Genomic DNA, 19248 nt, shown 5'->3' with positions numbered 1-19248 from the left:
CTAAAATTTTTTTTGACAGGTTTAAATGATATTAAAGTTAGCTGTCACTTGACCATTTTTTTATTATATTTAACAAAAAAATTTATACCGAAAAATTATTTTTAAAAAATTGCATTTTTAATTTATTAAAATTTCTAAATGCCCATTTTTTTTTTAATTTTTTTTATGCTGCAATTTATTTATTAGAAACATTATTGAAATTATTAAAAATAGGCTAAATTTTAATTTTCATCAGTTTTAAAAACTAGAATTCCCTTGTGCTGCCATCTGTGTTGAGTTTCAGTATCACACCGGTATCAATATTTGTTATAAGCTCCATGTGAGTCAATATAACCTAGTGGGTTCAATAAAAAATAGGAAAATTTATAATTAATAAATAATAATTATGTCATTGATAAGGCGAGCACAGGTATTTATTTCTTTTTTTTATAAATAAAAATGTCGCGAAATTATTATTATTATTATTATTTATTTATTTAATTGGCCATGAAGTCGAAACTCCTTGCGGCCATCCAAAATTGATACAAAAAATCTTAATATAATATATAAAGTAGTGTGTTAAGTAGTATATATAATGTAGTGTGTTAAACACTCAGTCACTCAATCACTCAATCATCACTAAATTCTAATACAATGAATACATATTATGATCTATCAGACTGTAAAAAATATTCATAACAAGCAGTTCGAAACTCCATAAACGTTGGTAACGTCGTACAATCAGCTGGTAGTTGATTCCAGATTTTAACCGCAGATATCAAGAATGATTTTTCATACTTCGCTGAATGATAAACCAGTAACTCAAGATAGTCTTGACGAATATCTCCTCGGCGTAGGCGAGGCTCAAGAATTTCTAAGTCTCGCCTAATTAGAGGCTTTTGATTAAGATACAATGCTTTATAAATAAGACACGATAAGAAAAATTTACGCCTAGAACTAAGTGACAAGATAGGATCATAATAACAAATTACATTATTATTTCTGCGACGTTTCGGTCATTTATTTGACCTTCCTCAGGCATCTGAAAATTTCACATGTTAGGGGGCGTCCATAAATTACGTGAGGCATTTTTGAGAATTTTTTGACCCCCCCCCTCCCCCGACCCCCTTGATGAGATTTCGTAAGATTTTCCTCAACTCCCTCCCCCCTCCCCTAATCTCACGCGAGATTATTCAAAATTTATGTTTTGCTGTAAACGGGTTGGATTATTGAGAAAAAAAGTGCCATTCGGCTACACCCGACATAGATAGGTAGATTTCTTGTTTGAATATTGAAAAAAACACGTTATTAAAAGGCCGTAATGTCCTAAAATTTATTTTTTATTATATTTTTGCAAATAACCATATGAGACTGACTACAGCAAATAGATATTTAAAGACATCTACCTAAAAAATAGGATTTTTTACATATAAAAGTCATTTGATGATAAAAGCTAAAATTTAATTTATTATTGATTTTTTTTGAATTTTCTTAACTACGAAATAAATTGAAAAAAGTATTAATAGTCGACGAACAATAGTTTAAATTGAAGATAATTAAACATTTTATGACAAAATTGTATTAAAATTACGACATGAGACTGGCTACCACCGATAGATTTCTAAAGAAATCTATACCTAAAAAATTAGTGAATCCTATCGATCAATAATCAAATTAAACAATCGAGCGCTACTTTGCTGCTCTGCAGGGTTCAGACGAATACGACAAACACTATTGTGTCAAATTTGGCCATATTTTATTATAGAAATACTTTTTCACGCAATTTTACACTGTTTTCTGCTAGAGAAAAAATTACGTGATATTTGTTAAGATCCCCCCCTTCCCCCTAAGTGAGATTTGGTAAGATTTAGCATGATCCACTCCCCCCCTAGAACACCTCACGTAATTAATGGACGCCCCCTTAATAACCAACAACATAACATAACAATTGTTACAAATACAATATTTGCCATAATACGAATTCTAACAATCACTATCTTACATTGCACAGTTGCCTTGGTCATATAAATCTTTACAGAATTAATAAAACTGGTAAATTTATTAATTAATTACAAACTCCAGAAATAAAGTCAACACGACACTTATAAAAATTGTTAATTGCATGGCAACAATTAGCCCGCCTCCAAAACATTAGGTACATGAATCATACTATACAATCTAAAAGTTTGTAATTAATTAATAAATTTACCAGTTTTATTAATTCTGTAAAGATTTATATGACTAAGGCAACTGTGCAATGTAAGATAGTGATTGTTAGAATTCGTATTATGGTAAATATTGTATTTGTAACAATTGTTATGTTATGTTGTTGGTTATTAACATGTGAAATTTTCAGATGCCTGAGGAAGGTCAAATAAATGACCGAAACGTCGCAGAAATAATAATGTAATTTGTTATTATGATCCTATCTTGTCCACATTCCTGAGATAAAAAAATTTATTTATGATAACTATGGACGATAATATTAACTATAATTGAGTAACATGTTCATACTTTGATATTTTAAAAATGTATCGTACACAAGCATTTAATTTTCTCTGAAGTCTAGTCTGTTGTTGACCTGTAATATCAGTATAAATAGCCGCGCAATAATCAAAAATAGGATAAATTAGAGTAGTGACCAATCTTTTCCTAACAGGCAATAAAAAAACATCTCCATTTATCTTTAACTGTCCAAGTACTCTCATGCTACTTTTGCAAATCTCAGTCATTTGTAAGGACCAAGTTAGAGTGTTTTGAAGTATGACTCCTAGATACTTTACTGATTTACAATAGTCAACTATAGTATCATTTACAACTATATTTGGAATCAATTCACATTGAACATCAGCCAATTTTTGTGCTGATCCAAAAATCACTGCCTTTGTTTTGTTAGGATTTAGTTTAAGACCGTTTATAATACACCACTTCAGAATTATAGCAATATAGTATATTGTGTGACTAGGGATGAAACAAAACGATTTCAGACCAGTGAAGTTGCCTGCCCGAGCGAAGCGAGGGCTGGCATCACTCGGTCTGAAATCGTGTTTCATCCCGCGTCACACATTATATTTTTCATATAAGTTGCATTAAAAATGCTAGTTTCAATGTCTGGAGCCAACCAGAACTAGATAGTTTCAGACGAACAGCGAAAATACCATTTTATTAGGGGGCGTCCATAAATTACGTGAGGCATTTTTCAAAATTTTTTGACCCCCCCTCCCCCCTTAATGAGATTTCGTAAGATTTTCCTCAACTCCCTCCCCCCTCCCCTAATCTCACGCGAGATTCTTCAAAATTTATGTTTTGGCTGTAAACGTGTTGGATTATTGAAAAAAAAAAAGCGCCATTCGGCTACACCCGATATGGATAGGTAGATTTCTTGTTTGAATATTGAAAAAAACACGTTATTAAAAGGCCGTAATGTCCTAAAATTTATTTTCTATTATATTTTTGCAAATAACGACATGAGATTGACTATAACAAATAGATATTTAAAGACATCTACCTAAAAAATCAGATTTTTTACAGATAAAAGTCATTTGATGATAAAAGCTAAAATTTAATTTATTCTTGATTTTTTTTGAATTTTCTTAACTACGAAATAAATTGAAAAAAGTATTAAAAATCGACGAACAATAGCTTAAATTGAAGATAATTAAACATATTATGACAAAATTTTATTAAAATTACGACATGAGGCTGGCTACCACCGATAGATTTCTAAAGAAATCTATACCTAAAAAATTAGTGAATCCTATCGATCAATAATCAAATTAAACAATTGAGCGCTACTTTGCTGCTCTGCAGGGTTCAGACGAATACGACAAACACTATTGTGTCAAATTTGGCCATATTTTATTATAGAAATACTTTTTCACGCAATTTTACACTGTTTTCTGCTAGAGAAAAAATTACGTGATATTTGTTAAGATCCCCCCCCTTCCCCCTAAGTGAGATTTGGTAAGATTTAGCTTGATCCACTCCCCTCCTAGAACAACTCACGTAATTAATGGACGCCCCCTTATGAAACATAACAAAATAGAAAGTAATAATTTATTTTTTACCAAACATTATTCGTAAATTGACAAGTTTTCTTTTATCATTCTTATTTATGCTTAATAACAGAATTATAATATGTCAGTACAGTTAACGGTTAGAATGACAATTATAAAGGTATAAAATAAACAAACAATTGATAGGATTGAAAATAAAGCTGCAACTTCACCTCGCGGACAGAAAATCGTCATTTTCTGTCCGCCGGGAAGAAATAATTGATACCTGTCCGGCACAGTCGCATTGGTCTGAAATTGTCTAGTTTCGGTTGGCTCAACAGGCATTGAATAGTATATTACACATCTAGGGCAGTAAAATAAGAAATGTCTCAGATCACATGTAATTGTTGTCCGAGGCGAAGCCGAGGTCAATAAACATGTGATCTGAGGCTTTCTTATTTACTGCCCGTGGTGTGTATACTATTTTTTTGCCCTCCGGGCGGAAAGTGGCAACTTTCGTCCCGCTGCGCTAAACTAAGTTGCCGCTTTCCGCCTTCGTCGGACAAAAAAATAGTATACACTCTTCGGGAAGTAAATAAGAAAGCCTCAGATCACATGTTTGTTGACCTCGGCTTCGCCTCGGCCAACAATTACATGTGATCTGAGACATTTCTTACTTTACTTCCCTAGGTGTGTAATATACTATTTCTCATCTCCGGGCGGAAAGCGTCAATTTTCCTCCCGCTGCGCTAAACGAAAATGCCGCTTTCCGCCTCCGTCGAGGAGAAAAATAGTATACACACCACGGGCAGTAAATAAGAAAGCCTCAGATCACATGTTTATTGACCTCGGCTTCGCCTCGGACAACAATTACATGTGATCTGAGACATTTCTTATTTTACTGCCCTAGATGTGTAATATACTATTTTCTCCTCGACGGAGGCGGAAAGCGGCATTTTCGTTTAGCGCAGCGGGAGGAAAATTGACGATTTCCGCCCGGAGGTGAGAAAACTCACATTTTCAATGCAGGTTATATGAAAAATTAATTAAAATATTATCAATCTAGCAATGGGGTTCAATGTCAAGAATCTGGCATATCTATGATGCTAAATGGCAAGATCCTTACAAAAGTGCTGTTTACTTGGTGCCGTTTCTTCAAGGAAAAGTTAAACCGATATACGCACCATTGAGTAAGTTTATTAAATAATATTTAAATAAAAAAACACTTGGATTTTTTTTATTGTTTAAAAAATGATAGTAAAATTAGCAGACGTTCAACAATTTTTGTTTTTTTTTTTTTTTTTTTTTTTCATTAATTTAATTACAAGTAAAAAAATACTTTAAAAAATTGCACAGATAATTTTTCGAATTTTCAACTTGTGAAATTTTTTTTTGTAATAATTTTTTTAATAAAATAAATTATAAAAATTTTCAGATGACGGCTTATTTAATGTTAATCTAAAATTAATAGACACCTGACATTTTTTTTTAAATTAAAAGTTAAATTACTGTGAAAAATAATTCAGTAAAGAAATCAAAAGTGCAAATTTTTAAAAATATTTTTTTTATGATGATAAATTTATTTGTTATGAAAGTCAGCTGATCTCAGAATCATAAAAATAGTGATACTAAATTTGAGCTACATTTTACAATTTATAAAATATTTTTGACAAATTAACAGTAAAAAAAAATGTATTAATTAAAAAAAACCTCATCTGTAGGTTTAAAAAATAATCAATGCAATTTTTTAAATATAATTTTTTTTACCTACTTTATTTTTTTAATAAAAACTAAAAAATTTTCAAGTGTCTTAAAAAATAAATAATAAAAAAAAACTATTTGTAAAAAATAGTTTTAAAATTTCAAGATGTGAAAAAATTTTTTTTAATTTAATAAAAAGAAAAAAAAATCTAAAAATTAAGTTATTATTAGGGTAAGTGTGGGTATTACTGCAGTTTTTTTCGTAAGTCTCACTTCGAAAGCATTTTTATAAAATTTTCTCAAGATAATAATAACTTTTTTTTTTTAAACAAAAGTTTAATTCATTATTAACCCAAAATAAAATCAACAATGAGAGAAACAAATATTTTCGTTAAATAATAAGTATTTAAAAAGAAGTCTAAATGCATGTATTACTGCAGGTCTTAAAGTAGCTTTCTCCTATTACTGCGTGTCAATTACTGCAACTGATCCAGTTACTGCGTACCTATTACTGCAGAACGGCTATATTTTAGGATTTACTTAAAAATGAAGAAAAACTTATAAAAGAAAAAATTTATTAGTTTAATGTAATAACAAGAATTCTTCATAATCTAAATAATAAGTCATAATTTATAGCTAAATTTGTCATTAAAGACAAATTTGAGAACTGGGGAAATAAAGGATAAAGGGGGGAGGAGGGACCTTACTCAGTAGGAATTTTTCGGTAACCGAAAAAATAATTCAGACAGCCCAGACCGGGACTCGAACCCGGATCGTTTGGTTACGCGCCAAAGGCTCTACCAGTTAAGCTATCCGAGACATTGTCCGTAACTACCATTCCGTCACCTAATAATTTGGTACGGTGGACGTGTATTATGGGTACCCATAACACACACCCTTAACGTATTATTAATTGACCAGAATTCGTAAATTTTAATTGATGTAATCTTACAATCTACTGATTATTTCGTTCCTGGTCATGCCTCGACTTCTTATTTTTTTGTTTATTAACTTTTGATTTTTTATTAATTTTATCCATAGTTTATTTTTCACTTCGAGACAACTTGATTCACGCACTTATTTAGAGATTAGAATAGCCGTGTTTACATCCGCAGTAATAGGTACAGACATATACAAACAGAGGCGCTTCTATTACTGCAGTCGACTGAGAAAATTGCAGTAATACACGCACATGCGGTTTTTCGGTACCAATTACTGCATGCTTAATTAAATAAATTTTACTGATGAAAATGTAATTTTTATTAATTATTTGATTCTAAAAAAGGGTTATCTAACTTCTAAATGTAAAAAATATATTAATTAGGTCATTTATATAAAGAAAAAGACTTTTTACACGCTTTATATTAGCTTCACTTGTATGTCAGTTTGTCAGTAACTCTCCGTGGGTAATCTGCGCGCCTGCGGCCTTCCTTGGTTCTGGTAGCCGTTTCTCAGGCTCGCTCTCCGAAATCGAACTCTGATTCCCCGTATTTATAATATTTATAAATAATTATTTTTTATTAGCTTCACTTGTATGTCAGTATGTCAGTATGTAACTCTCCGTGGGTAATTTGCGCGCCTGAATATTTTTGATAATCAACAAATAATAGTTTAAAAACTAAAAATCACGCTTTTATAAATAAACCAAACTAAAAGTAAAAATAAATAATAGTTTAAAAACTAAAAACACGCTTTTATAGAAAACCAAACTAAAAAATAGAAAATAAATTTAAATTAAGAATAGTGTTAAAAATTTCAATAAATATAAATTAATAATAGTGTAAATAAAAAAAATGTATTTTATTTTAAAAAAAGCGTGAGGTGCATGGTGTCAATAGTTACAAATATTTTATTGACAGATATGAGTAGAGTGATTATCATTTTGATAATATCTTAAAAAGCACCTCACGCTTTTTTTAAAATAAAATACATTTTTTTTATTTACACTATTATTAATTTATATTTATTGAAATTTTTAACACTATTCTTAATTTAAATTTATTTTCTATTTTTTAGTTTGGTTTTCTATAAAAAGCGTGTTTTTAGTTTTTTTAAACTATTATTTATTACACTGAAACTCTTAAAAAAGATAAAATTATTCACTTCTGTAACTACTTAATTTGTTATTAATTAATAAAAAATTGAATAATTGTCATACATATAAAACCACTATGCAGTTATTTTCCGAAAGGTTTAAATTAACAGAAATAATTTTTTTTTAATCAAAAAAATCATAATCCATTTTTTGATAATTAAAACAAGAAAATCTGTAGTAATACCTACACCTGCAGTAATACCCACACTTTACCCTAGGTACTAATAAAAATAAAAATAAAAAATTAATTCCAGCACTGGTTGGAGATCACGTCGTAGTAATAAACAGCAAGGACATCGCCCTGAGAGGTGACGAATGGAAAAAACGAGTCTACTTCCACCATACAACTTACCACAGTGGAGATACCTGGACCCTGGCGTGGGAATTACACAGGAAGAATAAAACGATGATCGTCAAAAAAGCCGTGTACCACGCCTTGAGAGGCAACCTTCAACGTCGTCACACCATGGAACGCCTGCACATTTTCCCCGACGAAAATGTGCCTGAAGATATAATGAAGAACGTTTCTAACCAAATCCGACAGCTCAGACCAGTCCCTACACATCTTGACCTTATTCATGAGGAAGTTAAGAAGGAATTTCCCCGAATTATGTCTTACCCCTCTAACTACGTCCTCAAGTAGAACAATAATTAATATTATTATTATTAAATAATCAGTAAATTTTTTAAGATTAATTTTTATTATAAAATAAATCACTAACTATAGAAACCAAAAAAATTTGTTTGACAAACATTTTTTTTGCTTTCAGCAATTTAATTCTTTTGAAGATTTTTTTTTAACTAAATTTTAAAAGAAAAAAATTTTTCTAATGTTGAAGAAGTAATGAGTGATAATTATTTCATTAATTAATTAACAAGATTAAGGATTAATTTTTTTGTTAATTGAGTGATTTTTTTTTTTAATCCAATGTGTAGTAGTGCGTTTTGTTGAGCATTACTAATTTTCCATTGATGACAGCAGTTGGACCGGTGTAATAACGCCACAACAAACTGCTTCCGCGTTTCAATTGGTTGGTCATTGATAAATGCTTCCAGCAATCCACCCAGGATGAGTAGATAGGCATGTGTGGTGGCTCACCTGCAGCTAGTCCGGAATTAGTGATAGCCATGCAGTTGTACACCACTAAAAATGGGTAGGTAACTGTCGTGGAGAGGAGGGTCATCAGTGCGGAGACGTATGACATTGATTCCCGATCGTGGACCAGGTATTTGTTTATTAGGTACGTCGAGTAACTGACCAGGGCGATTGTTGATACGTTTGCGATCAGTCGGGGTACTAGGCCTGAGTAGTAACCCATCAGGCCATTTTCTCTGTACACTTCAATTATTGATGAGAATACGCTCCTGAAATATTTTCATGAATATTATTTTATTATTTAATTACAGTGTTATATTTTGATTGTTTTATTTTTATGATTAATATTATAATGATTAATTTTAAAGTTAAGATGGTTATGCAAGAAGGAATTTAAGTCTTAATTTTTGAAATTCTTGCTCAAGGATTGAAGATACAGTAAAATTGATAAGGGCTTTTTTTTTTTTTTAATTTAATTTTTTATAAAAAAAGGTTTCTTATCTTTTTTTTTTTTTTGTATCTTCAATATTTCAGCTATAAGGAGTATTTTAAACTTTTGAAAATTATTGGTAAGTTCTGTAAATTTAGTTTTTAACTTTAAATTCAAATTTTGAGAAAGAAAGAAAGATATGGGAAAATTAATAAGAATGTTTTTTTTTTAGGAAATAAAATTCTTTAAAAAAAAAGGTTTGATATAATTTTTTCATATTTTTAATATTTGATCCAGAATTTTGAATTTAAAGTTGAATACTTAAAATTTAAATAAATAAACTAGTTTTTTGTTTATTAATAATAATTTTTCAAAATATAATAATAATAATAATAATAATAATAATAATAATAATAATAATAATAATAATGAACAATTATATGTACAAAAATAACATAAATAATTAAATAATAATAATATAATTATCTATATAATTAAGAGAATAAGGAAAATTTTGTATCCAGGATAATCATATGATAAAATCGGTTTTTTTTAGTGAAATTTAGTGTCATTGCAAAGGTCTCGATTTGAATTTGTGACTTTTCAAGATTTCATATCATTCTCACATAATAAAGAAATGACCTTGTATCTTGTGAAATATTGACATTTTTAATGATATAAGCTCATCCCGATGTTACACTCGTCGAGACCTTTCATTTGAGTACTCACATCAATTTTTCATATATTTTATATTTATCACATATACCATATATGTAAAATATATAAAAAATGCCATGTGGGTACTTAAATGAAAGGTCTCGATGAGTGCAACATCGCAATGAGCTTATATCTTTTAAAATGTCAATAATTAAGAAATGACCTATTATCTTGTGAACTATTGACATTTTTAAAGATATAAGCTCACCCTGATATTACACTCATCGAGACCTTTCATTTGAGTACCCACATCAATTTTTCATATATTTTATATATATCACATATACCATATATGTAAAATATATAAAAAATGCCATGTGGGTACTTAAATGAAAGGTCTCGATGAGTGCAACATCGCAATGAGCTTATATCTTTTAAAATGTCAATAATTAAGAAATGACCTTTTATCTTGTGAACTATTGACATTTTTAAAGATATAAGCTCATCCCGATGTTACACTCATCGAGAGCTTTCATTTGAGTACCCACATCAATTTTTCATATATTTCATATATATTATATATATTTATATATATAAATATATGAAAATGCATGTGGGTACTCAAATGAAAGCTGGTGATAAGTGTAACATCGAGATGAGCTTATATCTTTTAAAACGTCAATATTTAAGTAAAGTACAGTGCAATTTAACAAAAGTCATTATTTAATTAAGCAAAATTTTAATTTTTCATAGTTCATAAGTCACGGCAGTCCCATAGTGTCTGCAAGGTTGCTAGTTATTATTAATATACTTTTAAAAAAAATATTTTAAGCTACTTATAATTAATCTTGTCAACGTACTTGTATTTATCTTCGCCACCAACAAATTGTGCCATCATCCTGATAGCAATGACATCCAAGGGATGACAAGCAACAATTCCAGCAACTTTACAAATGGCATCTTTTAAAAATTCACGAATATACGCTGCTTTTCTGTAATAAAATCCTTGTAATTTCAAAATACCACTTAAACAATTCATAAAATTTAACAACAAAAAAAACCTTTTTTCATCAGGTAATTCTTCAATATGTTCATCATCATCCTGAATTTGTGGAAATACTTCAGTAAATAAATAAGAATCACTGATTTTGTCCATAACAACACCATTGATAGTGTAGGCACATATTTTTGGAACCAGCCCGCGATAGCAACCAGTGAAGCCATCACATGCTTTTATGTATCTCACTAAAAAAAAATATAAATAAATTAACAAACTAATTATGAAAATGAAGTTAGCTGACATTTCAAAATTTTTAGAAATTTTTTATTAAAAAAATTTTAATTAAACAATTAAAAAAAAAATTTTCACATGTAAAAAACTTGAAAAACTATAAGTGCAATTTTTTATAAATATCTTTTTAGTTGTAATTTAATTAATAAAAAAAATTAAAAATTTTCAGACGTCTGCTAACTTTAGTGTAATAACTAATTGATTAATATGAAAATTAAGTTAGCCGACACTAAAAAATTTTTGATTATTTTATTAATTAAAAAAATTAGAACTAAAAAATTATTATTAAAAAATTCCACGGATAATTTTTAAAATTTTCTACATGTGAAAATATTTGTTTTAATTTTTTTTAAATTTTTGATTATTTTATTAATTTAAAAAATTAGAACTAAAAAATTATTATTAAAAAATTCTACGGATAATTTTTAAAATTTTCTACATGTGAAAATATTAGTTTTAATTTTTTAAAAGTTTTTGATTATTTTATTAATTAAAAAAATTAGAACTAAAAAATTATTATTAAAAAATTCTACGGATAATTTTTAAAATTTTCTACATGTGAATATATTTGTTTTAATTTTTAAAAAATTTTTGATTATTTTATTAATTAAAAAAATTAGAACTAAAAAATTATTATTAAAAAATTCTTATTAAAAAATTCTACGGATAATTTTTAAAATTTTCTACATGTGAAAATATTAGTTTTAATTTTTAAAAAATTTTTGATTATTTTATTAATTAAAAAAATTAGAACTAAAAAATTATTATTAAAAAATTCTACGGATAATTTTTAAAATTTTCTACATGTTAAAATATTAGTTTTAATTTTTAAAAAATTTTTGATTATTTTATTAATTAAAAAAATTAGAACTAAAAAATTATTATTAAAAAATTCTACGGATAATTTTTAAAATTTTCTACATGTGAAAATATTTGTTTTAATTTTTTAAAAATTAATTTTCAATAAAATAAATTTTCAATTGTCGGCTAATTTAATTTTCATTTAATTAATTTATTAAAAAAAAAAATACTTACCATACTGAAAAATATTTGGCAGTGATAAAGCTGGCTTTCGGAGAATCAACGTTCTAGTTTCCCGAGGTAATATTGGTTCATGTCCTATTTGTATCAGTACTTTGGCATATTCAATAGGATGTGAAACGGTGTTTAATAATAAACGAGAAACAACATCCGACCACATTTTTTCTTCACGCTTTCGAGAATTAACCATTTTGATTTTTTAATTTTACTATTGATAATGTCTACCAATAATTGTTATCAATTTTTAGTATTCAATAAATTACTCTCCCGGTGTAATCAATCAGCCCTACTAATTAACTTATTACTCATATATATTTCCAGCATATATATTAAGACATGAGAAAATAATTTAAATGAAGAAATATTAAATTTATGCTGATACTATCAACAAAAAATATTAATTATTATTTATGTGTCACTCCAAACTGTTAAATCAGGTTAATTCAGGTCCGAGCAAACCCAATTCGGCTCACTGTGGCATGAAAACATTTTTAGAGCTGTAAAATCTTACTTACCGCCATTGGTAAATTTAATTAGTTTTTATTTTACTCGCCAGGTGGCGCCACGTCAAAATCACGCGAGTTTTATAGTTTTCTCAACAGTGAGAATCAATTTAGCAGATGTTTAAGGGGGCGTCCATAAATTACGTGAGGCATTTTTGAGAATTTTTTTACCCCCCCCCCCTCCCCCGACCCCTTTGATGAGATTTCGTAAGATTTTCCTCAACTCCCTCCCCCCTCCCCTAATCTCACGCGAGATTATTCAAAATTTATGTTTTGGCTGTAAACGGGTTGGATTATTGAGAAAAAAAGTGCCATTCGGCTACACCCGACATGGATAGGTAGATTTCTTGTTTGAATATTGAAAAAAACACGTTATTAAAAGGCCGTAATGTCCTAAAATTTATTTTTTATTATATTTTTGCAAATAACGACATGAGATTGACTACAGCAAATAGATATTTAAAGACATCTACCTAAAAAATAGGATTTTTTACATATAAAAGTCATTTGATGATAAAAGCTAAAATTTAATTTATTATTGATTTTTTTTTAATTTTCTCAACTACGAAATAAATTGAAAAATAATAGTTTAAAAAAACTAAAAACACGCTTTTTATAGAAAACTAAACTAAAAAATAGAAAATAAATTTAAATTTAGAATAGTGTTAAAAATTTCAACAAATATAAATTAATAATAGTGTAAATAAAAAAAATGTATTTTATTTTAAAAAAAGCGTGAGGTGCATGGTGTCAATGGTTATAAATATTTTATTGACAGATATGAGTAGAGTAATTATCATTTTGATAATATCTTAAAAAGCACCCCACGCTTTTTTTCAAATAAAATACATTTTTTTTATTTATACTATTATTAATTTATATTTATTGAAATTTTGAACACTATTCTTAATTTAAATTTATTTTCTATTTTTTAGTTTGGTTTTCTATAAAAAGCGTGTTTTTAGTTTTTTTAAACTATTATTTATTTTTTACTTTTTAGTTTGGTTTATTTATAAAAGCGTGCTTTTTTAGTTTTTTTAAACTATTATTTGTTGATTATCAAAAATATTCAGGCGCGCAAATTACCCACGGAGAGTTACATACTGACATACAAGTGAAGCTAATAAAAAAATAATTATTTATAAATATTATAAATACGGGGAATCAGAGTTCGATTTCGGAGAGCGAGCCTGAGAAACGGCTACCAGAACCAAGGAAGGCCGCAGGCGCGTAGATTACCCACGGAGAGTTACTGACATACTGACAAACTGACATACAAACTGACATACAAGTGAAGCTAATATAAAGCGTGTAAAAAAGTATTAAAAGTCGACGAACAATAGTTTAAATTGAAGATAATTAAACATTTTATGACAAAATTGTATTAAAATTACGACATGAGACCGGCTACCACCGATAGATTTCTAAAGAAATCTATACCTAAAAAATTAGTGAATCCTATCGATCAATAATCAAATTAAACAATCGAGCGCTACTTTGCTGCTCTGCAGGGTTCAGACGAATACGACAAACACTATTGTGTCAAATTTGGCCATATTTTATTATAGAAATACTTTTTTACGCAATTTTACACTGTTTTCTGCTAGAGAAAAAATTACGTGATATTTGTTAAGATCCCCCCCTTTCCCCTAAGTGAGATTTGGTAAGATTTAGCATGATCCACTCCCCCCCTAGAACACCTCACGTAATTAATGGACGCCCCCTAATAAGTTTTAGAATTTTTTTAACAAATAAATTAATGAAAATTAATTTAGCATATATTTAATAATTTTAAAAATTTTATAACAAATAAATTAGAAGAAAAAATTGATATGAAGGAATTTTAAAAATTAAAAAATGCAATTTTTTAAAACTTATTTTTTGGAAGAAATTTTTTTAATAAAATTTAAAAATTGTTAAGTGACTAATAACTTAAATGTCATAATAAAATATACCAAAAAAAATTAAAATTAAGTTAGCCGGCATTTAAAAACTTTTGGAATTTTTTAACTTCCCGCTAAGAAAATCGAAGATTTTCAAAAATCGGGAAGTTATTGTTTTCACCCCGTTTTGCAAAAATCGAGTTTTTATCAGATCTCGACGTTTGAAGGTCACAGGAAGCTTCCCTGACTATCCCCGTGAGGTTGTCACGGTGTCTGTATGTATGTGTGTGTGTGTGAAAGTATGTGAACCGCTTATAACTTTTGAACGGCTTGACCGATTTCATCGCGGTTGGTGCCATTCGAAAGAGCTTGACCAAACTTAGATTTTGAAAACTATTTGGACCGATTCAGATCAATAAATTTTGAGAAATCTTAAAAAAACTGAAAAAAATTTTTTTTCAAATGTGGTTTTCTTGGAATAACTTTTAAACGGCTTAAAGGTTCAATTCCAAAAACTAATCAGCTCTTAACCTCAAAAAACCACGTCGATCGCCACCAGTTCGGTCAAAATCGGTTGATTCATTCGAGAGATATCGTGAACGAAAGAAAACCGAAAAAAGTGTTTTTTCGGAATAACTCCAAAATTCCTAGCGCGATCAATTCAAAATTTGAGATTCTTTGTGAGGCTTGAAAAACTGCGTCGAATGCTTCTAACCGCGTAAAAATCGGTTTATTCATTCAAAAGTTATTGCGGTTTAAAAATTCAAAAAATAGTGTCTTATCAAATTTCTATCAGACTTTTGAGCTCGAAGAGCTTTAAAGCATAGGAAAGCAATCTCTTTGAGCTCGGAGAGCTTAAAATAACCCATAAATTTTATTTTTGAGCTCGAAGAGCTCAAAAACGTCATTGGTGCAATTTTAAGCGCTTAAGTATGGAATTAGCGGGAAGTTGCAGGGATGGCCTTCAGGGTCAACCGTTTTCCTAATTTTTTTATTTAAAAAATTAGTACAAAAAAATTTCAAAAAAAAATTTCATTTGTAAAAAACTTGAAAAACTATAAGTGCAATTTTTTAAAAATATTTTTTAGTTATAAATTAATTAATGAAAAAAAATAAAAAAATTAAAAATGTCGGCTAACTTTAGTATTATCAAAAAATTGACATGTAGAAATTTTAAAAAATTATAAATGCAATTTTTTAAAAATAATATTTTCGGAGTAAATTTATTTATTAAAAAAAATAAAAATATTATCAAGTGACAGCTGACTTTAATGTCATTTCTCAACAACGTTGGTGATTGTTATTAGTATTATGGTAATGACATATATTGGAGTTGAATTTATTATGTTATAAATATATCTTTAAGAATGATCAGCTGTTCGGGTCAAGAAAAAATAAAAGAGATGAAAAAAATTATTATTTTGACATTTTTATTTTTATAAATGTCAAAAAATTCGATAAAAATTGAGTTAGCTGAAATCTCAAAATTTTTATAATTTTTTTTTTTAAATTAGTAAAAAAAAAATTTGACGTGGAGAAAATTTAAAAAACTGCAATTTTGAAAAAATATTTTTTTTTTTTTTTTTTTTATTTATTTATTTATTTATAAGTCGCTATATGACTATCAAGGTCTTCAGCGACTGCTGTACAATTAAATTTAATAGTTTATTTACATTTACAGTTTAATACGAGTTTCGATTTGTTAACAATTTAGAATGTACATTGTTCAGTTAACTGTTATTAATTTGATAGGTCTATTTATCTAAATTTTTTTTTTTTTTTTTTTTTTTTTTTCTCAGTGGTTAAATCTTGTCGATGAGCTCAGACTCAGTCTAGGATGCTTTAGAACTAGCCCCATCACCAGTATACAAGCAGAAGCCGGAGAACCAAGCCTACAAATGAGGAGAAACCAACTGACTCTCCAATACTACATAAAAATCCTCTCACAACAGAAAAACCCGGTCTACCTACTGTTTAATCGAGAATGTCAGGTCACAGATAATTGACTACAATCAATGAGAGAAAGAATCCAAAAAATTTTCTTAGAATTACAAATAGAAATACCAAAGGTGTGGATTAAACCTGAATACACACAGTAAAAAAATTTTCGTAAAATTTAACATAAAATTTTGTGTAGATGTTTTTTTTACATAAAATTTATGTTAATTCTACACCAATTATTAGAAAATAAACTTACAGTTTTTTTAATTTTCTACATGTGCATTTTTCCTTTAATTTATTATTTTCAATTGCTCATGTATTTTTTTTTAATCACAAAATATATATACACAGAAAGAAAGGTTCACTTGAGCCAAGAAAATATTTTTCTTCATAATTATTTACTTGGGCGAAAAAAAAATTTTTTTTTTGACACAAGAAATTTCACTTACTCCAACAAATCAATTCTCTTGCTTCAAGAAATATGTTTCTTGATCCAAGACAATTTATTTAAGTCAAGAAAATTTTCTTGTTTTGAGAAAATTTCTATCTTGCTCCAAAAAATTAAGTTCTTGACAGAAGTAAATTTTCTTGTCTTGAGAAAATTTTTCTCTTGCTCCAAAAAATTAAATATCTTGATAGTAAATTTTCATTAATATTTCTATTGACTAACATGTCAAATGGGAAGATCAAATAATATTGAATCATTTTTTTTCATTCAATATGTATAATTGCGCGCTAAAATAATCTAAAATGGGTATCAAATATTCAAGAGAAAAATTTTCTCAAGATGAGAAAATTTTTTTCTCAGCTGAAGTAGGTGGCGCTGCTTCCCTAAAGTATCTAAAAATCTTGATCAAATATAAAAATTTCTTGTATCAAGTATTAATGATAATTTGAATTAAGAAAAAATTACTTCCACCAAGAATAGAATTTCAAGAAAAATTTTTACTTCGGCCAAGACAACTTTGGTCTTCCTTCGGGCGACCGAAAATTTACTTGAGCCAAGAATTTTGTTTTCCAGTCAAGTAATCTTTCTTTCTGTGTATATATTTAAATAATTAGTAAAACTCACATATTTGACAGCTGATCTGAGTAACACAAAGAAAAAGTTACAATCAACACTTTATTTGTGTTATGGATAACATTTAAGTGTGTAGAAATCCGAGAATCAGCCAATGAAAGTTTTAACATATTTTTGTGTTACTTTTAACACAGAATTATGTTGATTTCATCAATACAAACAGTATGTGTAGAATTAACATAAATTTTGTGTAAAAAAATCATCTACACAAAATTTTATGTTAAATTTTACGAAAATTTTTTTACTGTGCACGACAGAACCCTGAGTGGACTTCAGCCCACTAGTCGACCTCGAAATGTGTGAACACGAAAAATCCAAAACCAACGAAAATACTTACCGTGCACTTTTTGCAGAAAAAATAGATCAGTACAAGGACTACAGACACATTTACACAGATGGTTCTCTCTACAACAGTCACGCGAGATGTGCTATAATAATGGACAACCAAACCACTAAGATTAGACTCCCGGATGAATTTTCGGTATTCGTATGTGAAGCCTTTGCTATCTATCATGCTTTAAAAGAAATAAAAAACCTAGAAAACGAGAAATTCATCATATTTACTGACTCAAAATCCTGTCTAAAAGCAATACAAAACAGGAACAAACCCAACCAAATCATTTTAGAGATCCAAAGTTTGATTCTGGAAGCCCAAATCATGGGTACACGGGAAAAAATTTCTGGGAAAATTTACGATACAACTATTGTAAAGCTGGACTATACTTTTATTACTATTAATTGTCAAATATTTTAGAAGAAAAAATACTATTTATTCATGAAAAATTACGATATTACTATTGTAAAAAGTGAGAGATGAAAATTTCCAGTGCTGCCTCTGTATCTTTCCAATAGAACTATAGCAAATTTTACAATAGTTGAATTGGAATGTTTCTCAATTAGTGTGAGTGATGGCCGTGACAGCGCTAGACTCCGAGTTTATGTAAATGTTAAATCGTATGAGTCTTAGTTTAGCTCGGATAGCGTAGAGGGAGAGTCTCTGGCTGCCAACACAGGGTTCTGGGTTCGATTCCCAGATAACACAAGAATGTCGGTTTCTTTTTTCGATTACTGTACAGGTACCAATTAGTCCAACCTTCTATCTCTCTCCCTCCCTAATATTTCTTTTAAAAAAACCAACTGTGAATTTTTACAATAGTTGAATTGTAAAGTTCTCAAACACATATTGTATAATTTGCTCTATAGTATCCGACTTTTTAAGACTCTTGCTAGTCTTATTTGTTGGATAAAATTTACAATAGTAGATCGTAAAAATTACTAAATGAGAAGTATAGTCCACCGTTACTATTTTATTTAGTAAAAATTACAATAGTAAAATAGTAAAAACTTCTTCAATTTTCTTTCCGTGTAAAAAAGTCCTCCTCTGCACTGACAGAAGGATTTATTTGTATTAAAGAATATTTGTTAATAGTTAACAAATCATTTATTAGAGACCACTTTTTAGTATTAAAAAAATATTTTTTAGTATTTAAAATGATTTTTTTGTATTTAATAAATCTGATATTCATTTATTAAATATTAATAAATCTTTTTAAAT

General features: G+C 28.4%; 2 protein-coding genes across 2 annotated transcripts; one reads left to right on the top strand and one right to left on the bottom strand.

Annotated features, from left to right (window-relative positions):
* Nucleotides 1-274: 274 nt before the first annotated feature.
* LOC123267009 (39S ribosomal protein L13, mitochondrial) lies at nt 275-8466 on the top strand. Its single transcript, XM_044731475.1, has 3 exons — nt 275-409; nt 5041-5164; nt 8025-8466. Exons 1-3 carry the CDS (start codon nt 386-388, stop codon nt 8411-8413), a joined length of 537 nt encoding a protein of 178 aa, XP_044587410.1. The 5' UTR covers nt 275-385; the 3' UTR covers nt 8414-8466.
* A 203-nt stretch (nt 8467-8669) lies between these two features.
* LOC123267008 (mitochondrial carrier homolog 2-like) lies at nt 8670-12779 on the bottom strand. The gene is made up of 4 exons (XM_044731474.1): nt 12280-12779; nt 11015-11198; nt 10814-10945; nt 8670-9135 (listed from the first exon to the last, which is right to left on the bottom strand). The coding sequence occupies exons 1-4, from the start codon at nt 12473-12475 to the stop codon at nt 8691-8693; spliced, it is 957 nt and encodes a 318-aa protein (XP_044587409.1). The 5' UTR covers nt 12476-12779; the 3' UTR covers nt 8670-8690.
* Nucleotides 12780-19248: the final 6469 nt, after the last annotated feature.

This window comes from Cotesia glomerata, linkage group LG6, assembly GCF_020080835.1.
Source record: "Cotesia glomerata isolate CgM1 linkage group LG6, MPM_Cglom_v2.3, whole genome shotgun sequence".
Classification (NCBI taxonomy): domain Eukaryota; kingdom Metazoa; phylum Arthropoda; class Insecta; order Hymenoptera; family Braconidae; genus Cotesia; species Cotesia glomerata.
This window is presented reverse-complemented; position numbering and strand designations above follow the sequence as displayed.